The 6,448-nt window shown below is 42.2% G+C and overlaps 1 protein-coding gene across 1 annotated transcript in view; it reads left to right on the plus strand.

The window, feature by feature from the left end:
- The window catches only part of LOC134188561 (SCO-spondin-like), a 5,064-nt gene extending 107 nt beyond the window's left edge, over positions 1–4,957 (plus strand). The window contains exons 1-11 of the mRNA XM_062656727.1: positions 1–4; positions 1,983–2,195; positions 2,261–2,431; positions 2,505–2,684; positions 2,753–2,935; positions 3,001–3,070; positions 3,363–3,592; positions 3,699–3,821; positions 3,895–3,981; positions 4,039–4,257; positions 4,560–4,957. The exon at positions 1–4 is cut by the window's left edge and continues 107 nt beyond it. Coding sequence (XP_062512711.1) covers positions 1–4; positions 1,983–2,195; positions 2,261–2,431; positions 2,505–2,684; positions 2,753–2,935; positions 3,001–3,070; positions 3,363–3,592; positions 3,699–3,821; positions 3,895–3,981; positions 4,039–4,257; positions 4,560–4,822 — 1,743 coding nt within the window. The 3' untranslated portion in view covers positions 4,823–4,957. The remainder of the gene's footprint in view (positions 5–1,982; positions 2,196–2,260; positions 2,432–2,504; positions 2,685–2,752; positions 2,936–3,000; positions 3,071–3,362; positions 3,593–3,698; positions 3,822–3,894; positions 3,982–4,038; positions 4,258–4,559) is intronic.
- The last annotated feature ends 1,491 nt before the right edge of the window (positions 4,958–6,448 follow it).

Raw genomic sequence — 6,448 nt, forward strand, 5'->3', positions numbered from 1 at the left:
GCAGGTAAGCAATTTCTGCGTAGAAGTCTAGCCACTACTATACAGACCTAGACTAGAGGACTAGTAATGCCTACTATGTTGTACTGTACAACATGTGGTCCTCACTTCCCACGTGTTTACTTGGAATTGCATTGTGTTGTTCTCCTCTGTTGCACTCTTCTCTTAATTATTAACTTAATTAATCAGTCTATTATTGCGTGCGTCTGTGGTCGTGCATCTGTGGTCGTGAATTGTGCTACGCGTTCCGGCGCAATGTTGTACAGTGTAGAAATTAAGATTGGCCGACAATGACGTTCAACAATCTGATGCCATTGGTTGGCGCACAACGAGGGGCGGAGCTAAGGCTGAAGTCTTTAATGCTACTTCAAGTCTAGTTGTTCAGTATTGTTTGATCTGTTAATACATTTTACCCAGTAGTAGTAATTTATTATTTATCTCTTTATTACCTATTTTTTATTTTTTATTTACTATTTATTTATTATTTATTATTTATTATTTATTACTTATTTATTATTTATTTATTATTTATTTTTTATTTATTTATTATTTATTTGTGATATAGAATTATACTTCTCAGTTTTCTAACCCTATTATTGCAAACTATCTAATTGCACACATGAAATAAATTTGCAAAAAAGTACACAATTTGATGTACGAGTACAGTATGCAGTGCATGTAATATATTAACGCACAATCCAGTAATGTAGTACAAGCGCTAGCGCCAAAAATTAAATTCAAGAAAAATAGAAATTTATGTTTAATTAACCGCAAAGCATGGTAATTATTAATCACGCTACTTGCCGTCCAATTTATTTGAAGTCGATTTGTGCCTAGAAAGCAACGTTCAGCAGACGACGTTGAGAACTCAGGGGCCCCTTTTGAATAAACAGTGCAGGTTACTACTTGAAAGGTGCTTAAAGAGACAGAACTTCGTGTATGTACGTCAAAATCGCAGTGTAACATGTCCATTCACTTACTGAGAATCAGAAACAGCGCCAATACTACCTTACCTCGTACACCCAGTCCTCTCCTCGCGCGCACTCCACCGATCATTTTCCACGCATTTCACGGATCCACGTGCACGCTGACTGGGCACGGTCTCAGAACGGTCAAGGCTATGGCTAGAGTAACCTATTTATCGCATAATGAGATCTCTAATTAAGTCATTACCGGCAGGTAAATTACACCAATAGACGGCGGTCTGGTACCATCTTGTCTAGGGTCCAGAGTGACACGCAAGGGACTGAAGGCGGGTAGAGAGAATGGTGTGAAAAACAGAGCCGTAAAGATAGCCTCGAAGTTCCAGACCGTCGCACAAAAAGGGGAATTTTTTTGAAATTTGTTGGGCTACGGTCTAGCTATAGAACTTCGAGGCTAGAAAGAATTAATTAATTAATAGTAATTTGTATGGAATTTATTAATTAAGTTTCTACATCACACCATGACAGGTTGGTACTTGAACATCACATTGCTTTCTGTTGGACACTTTTGAAGATGCCAACCAGGGCAGGTTTAGCTGTAAATGCCACAACTATTATAGACAAGTGCGCGTAATAGGATGAAATTGACGTGGAAGCATCAAAGCATGTTATATGGGCGTGGCCAGTAACTTTGCTGACTATTGCAACCTCTATTTTCAACAATTCTTTTCAGCTGCGACTTCTAAACGAGGTCGGCTTCTATTTGAGGGCGGCCACTATTCAGAGAAATACAGTACTTACATCTTATACATCTTATACTTGTATCTAGATTTATGCAATCTGTATTGATTGAAATATACAATCAATATTGATTAGTGTGAAGTGGTGTGTGTGTGTGTGTGTGTGTGTGTGTGTGTGTGTGTGTGTGTGTGTGTGTGTGTGTGTGTGTGTGTGTGTGTGTGTGTGTGTGTGTGTGTGTGTGTGTGTGTGTGTGTGTGTGTGTGTGTACCTACACATGGCAAGTGTATTGACAAATGTAATACTCCTGTCTTTCTCTAACAGAAGATACAAATGCTACTGTCACATCGCCTCCTCGACTCAATCCTGCTTGTCCAGCCAACAAAGTGTTTACACAATGTGGTACTGCGTGTCCACCGACTTGTGCTGAACCAAATCCAAGAATTTGCATCACACTGTGTGTTCCTGGATGCTTCTGTCAGAGTGGCATGCTTTTGAATGACTTAAATGAATGCGTGTCGCCAGATCAATGTCCCAGTATGTGGTTACGATGTTACGATTTCAATATACATATATAAAAATAGTTTTGGTTTTGCGTGGAGGTGACTGTCCTGATGGTGAAGTGTTCACAAAGTGTGGCACAGCTTGCCCGCTCAGATGTGACGAACTTGGTTCTGGGCCACGTCCATGCACACTCCAATGCGTCATTGGCTGCTTCTGTCCTGATGGCTTGTATCGGAATGCTCGGAATGAATGCGTGCCTCAAGACCAATGTCCAGATATTAATTAACTACTACTGCATGCAGGGTCTTGCGTAAACTGAATAAATATTTTATTTGCCTTTAGGTCCTCCTCTTCCTCCAAAGTGTCCAAATGGCTCTGATTACAATACCTGTGGAACAGCATGTCCATTGACTTGTGATGATCCTCATCCCAGGATATGCACCAAGCAGTGCGTGCGTGGCTGTTTCTGTCGTGATGGCTTGTATCGGAATGCTCGGAATGAATGCGTGCCTGTAGACCAATGTCCAGATATTAATTAACTACTACAAGGTCTTGCATTAAACTGACTTGAATTATTTGTTTTGCTTTAGGTCCCCCTCCTCCTTCAAAGTGTCCAAATGGCTCAGATTACAATACCTGTGGAACAGCATGTCCATTGACTTGTGATGATCCTCATCCCAGGATATGCACCAAGCAGTGCGTGAGTGCCTGTTTCTGTCCCACAGGAATGCTGCAGAGAAATAGTATGTGTGTTACACCTGATGAGTGCAAGAGTATGTTGGGCTTCTATATTGTTGATTGTAATTATTGTGACATTATTTGGTGTCGTATGTTATAGTGTGTCATTACAATAATAGAACATATCGTAATGGAGAGAGATTTAACTCTACTGATGGGTGCAACAGATGGTGGGTAATTGCTTCGTTTGTTGTTTGTGTTTGTTTGCCTGTCTCTGTTTGTTTGTATGCCTGTCTGTCTATTTGTTTGCCTGTCTGTCTGTTTGTTTGCCTGTTTGTCTGTTTGTGTGTCTGTTTGTTTGCCTGTTTGTCTGTTTCTGTGTGTGTGTGTGTGTGTGTGTGTGTGTGTGTGTGTGTGTGTGTGTGTGTGTGTGTGTGTGTGTGTGTGTGTGTGTGTGTGTGTGCTAATCGCATTAGCTCTGAATTTTCCAATAATGAATGTCAGATTTGGTTTGGTTTGCAGTATTTGTCTTCAAGGCCATGTTGCATGTACAAGGAAGGCATGTCCAGTGTTACCTCCACTGTTGTGTCCAAATGGCAAAGAGTACAGAGAGTGTGGCACCGCGTGCCCACAGACCTGTCAAAAAGGGCCGTTGATTTGCACTCTCCAGTGTGTACGTGGCTGCTTTTGTCCACGTGGTCTTGTAGAACACGATGGTCAATGCATCAAGCCAAGCAAGTGTCCACGACAAGGTACTTGCAGTTTGTGTGTGTGTGTGTGTGTGTGTGTGTGTGTGTGTGTGTGTGTGTGTGTGTGTGTGTGTGTGCACGCGTCCATCATAACTAATCACGGTTCTAGAGACACCCTGCGATCGGTTGAGGAACAATCAGACAACTACGTGTCATGGACTCATTGGTTGCTTTGTCACTTCTTGTGAACCCGATGGCTCATTCAGTAGTCAACAGTGTCATCCATCAACTGGTACAGATATTCTCAACTATTGTGTGACCATTTGGCTATATGCATATAGCGAATGTGTTGACGTTTGTCAAAGGTTACTGCTATTGTGTGGATGATTCTGGTAACAAATTGGAAGGTACAGATACGGCTCCATATCTTGTCTCAACACTGGATTGCACGAGTATGTTCACTTTATGTTAGCATGTTTGACTTGCAGCAGATTTGTTCTATCTTGTAGAACCAGTTGTTGCTGTACAAACACCAGCAAAAGCCACACCAACTCCTAGTCCATCTGTTTGTCCTGTGAATAAAACGTTTGGTTGTGGATCAGCTTGCCCGCTTACTTGCTCTTATTCAAGTGTGAGGACGTGCACAAAAGAATGTGTTTTCGACTGCAATTGTCCACGTGGTTTGTTGGATGCTGGCGATGTATGTGTCACTGAAATTAGTTGCCCAGGTATTGGAGTGCATGTGTAAGGTCGCAGTGGTAACACTGAGGATTGTGCTTGCTAGAACTTTAGATAGGCATGTTACACACACACACACACACACACACACACACACACACACACACACACACACACACACACACACACACACACACACACACACACACACACACACACACACTCACTCACTCACTCACTCACACACACGCACACACACACACACACGCACGCACGCACACACACACACACACTCACACTCACACACACACACACACACACACCACATTGAATTTTTATTTGTACTGTTGAGGTCTTCCCAGTGGATGTGAGCTTGTCAAGGGAAAGAAAGAATTGATCTACTTTAATGGATGTCGCAGTGTGCGGAGAGTTTTTGTTCCCAAGTGCATGGGACAGTGCAAAGGTGAAGGTTCAAGAGCACGTTGTCGCGCTACGGGTGGATTGAAGCAGCAAATGGTGGCATTTCGGTGTAAGCCTAAAGAGAAAGGAGGCAAAAAGTATACGACCACTATGCCAATTGCTGTGGCTGAAAGGTGCAGTTGCTCTGTGGTGTAAGAGTGGATCGAAGGCTGATGATGAACATGAACTTGCGGTAACATTTTGTCTTTCAATTGCTTGTCTGTACTGTGTGTGACTGTAGGCTGCATTGTAGTTTGAATAGAAGAATATATAACCAGACCCAACGGTATGGCAACAACTTGCAAGCACACAGCGACTTGACCTATAATCTCATGTCACATTTTTTACATTGATTTTTAAAAATTGCTCAAAGTTTTCCTAGAAAGGCGTACAAATGTGCCTCACTCCAGTGGATTTCTGCTCTGTCTCAACTAAAGTATGAACGGAATTAACAAACGAATGGTACATCATCTTCCTGTATGTTCACAAATGCAGGTCACAAGTGTCTGGTCTTGAAGCTCTTCAATTATTTGTAGAGTGAGGCCTTTTTAGCAGTATGAAGCCATTTGTTCAGAGACTGGCAATGTGCACACAGTTCTTAGAGCGTGTTCACACAGGTGTTTGTTACCCTAGCCTCACAGTTCCAAATGGTCTGGAACTTCGAGGCTAAGCTGGCCTAATAATGTTTGGCGTTAGTGCAGTAACGCCACTCGTTCACACCAGTCCTAATCATGATTAGTGTAACGCCATTCTAACGCCGTAAAGAATATTATTACAACCGCATTAGTGGTGTTAGTAGTTGCACGTGACTTTGGCACGTGAGGTAGTCTAGAAGAAGAGCATGCCGTCGATGTTTCTGATGCGCTGTTGTATGTTTCAACGTACCAACGCAGCAACAACATGGCGATGTATATAAAGCAATGGATTCGTCAAGACAATTCACGTGAATTCTTGCAGATATGACAGATGAACTGTTGAGGCTAATCTCACTCACGTGCCCACGTGACTTGTCATAGCGGTGTGCACGCGCTTGCGTTAATGTTAGCCTAATCATTAATTAGCCTAGTCACAGCTAGTCGGTGTGAACACGCTCTTAGTCAGCAAGGGTTTCACTGTCTTCTATTGAGTCAGCAAAAGAAACTCGCGCACAGCACAAAAAAAGTGATTTTAGACTGAAAGCACTTTATATTGAGGTTTATTTTAGAGCAAGCAATCATCTTGTGACTAGACCGTCTGTCTTGATCTGCGTAGGAACTGCATGTGGGGCCTTTAGCTGGGAAGCCATGGTTCCCAATAATTTTCCTGTCTCACTGCATTACTCCCAAAAGTAAAAGCGTTATTATGTTGAAAAGAGTGTATACTGTGTTGGTATATGAGTCTTTAGTGCACATATTGTCAGCAGTTTTCAAACGTGGCAATCAAGATGATACACACAAACATGCGCGCGCGCACACACACACACACACACACACACACACACACACACACACACACATACACACCATCTACATCCATCCATCCATCCATCCATCCATCCATCCATCCATCATCCATCCATCCATCGTGTTCTGCCTTCACTTTATATTGAGTAACAATGTGCATGGTGCAGGCCGTGCATGCACATTGTTAGGTCACTTCAATTTCCTAGGCTTTATAGTTCTTGTGCAACATAATCTCTTGACTCTGTTCAGATTTTGATTGCAGAACTTAATTCGTATGATTTCTAAATATAGCCTTCTGTTTAAAGTTTTGGTGATAGTGACAACAAGAGAAGATCTCTTG

Source organism: Corticium candelabrum, chromosome 13, assembly GCF_963422355.1.
Source record: "Corticium candelabrum chromosome 13, ooCorCand1.1, whole genome shotgun sequence".
NCBI classification, from domain to species: domain Eukaryota; kingdom Metazoa; phylum Porifera; class Homoscleromorpha; order Homosclerophorida; family Plakinidae; genus Corticium; species Corticium candelabrum.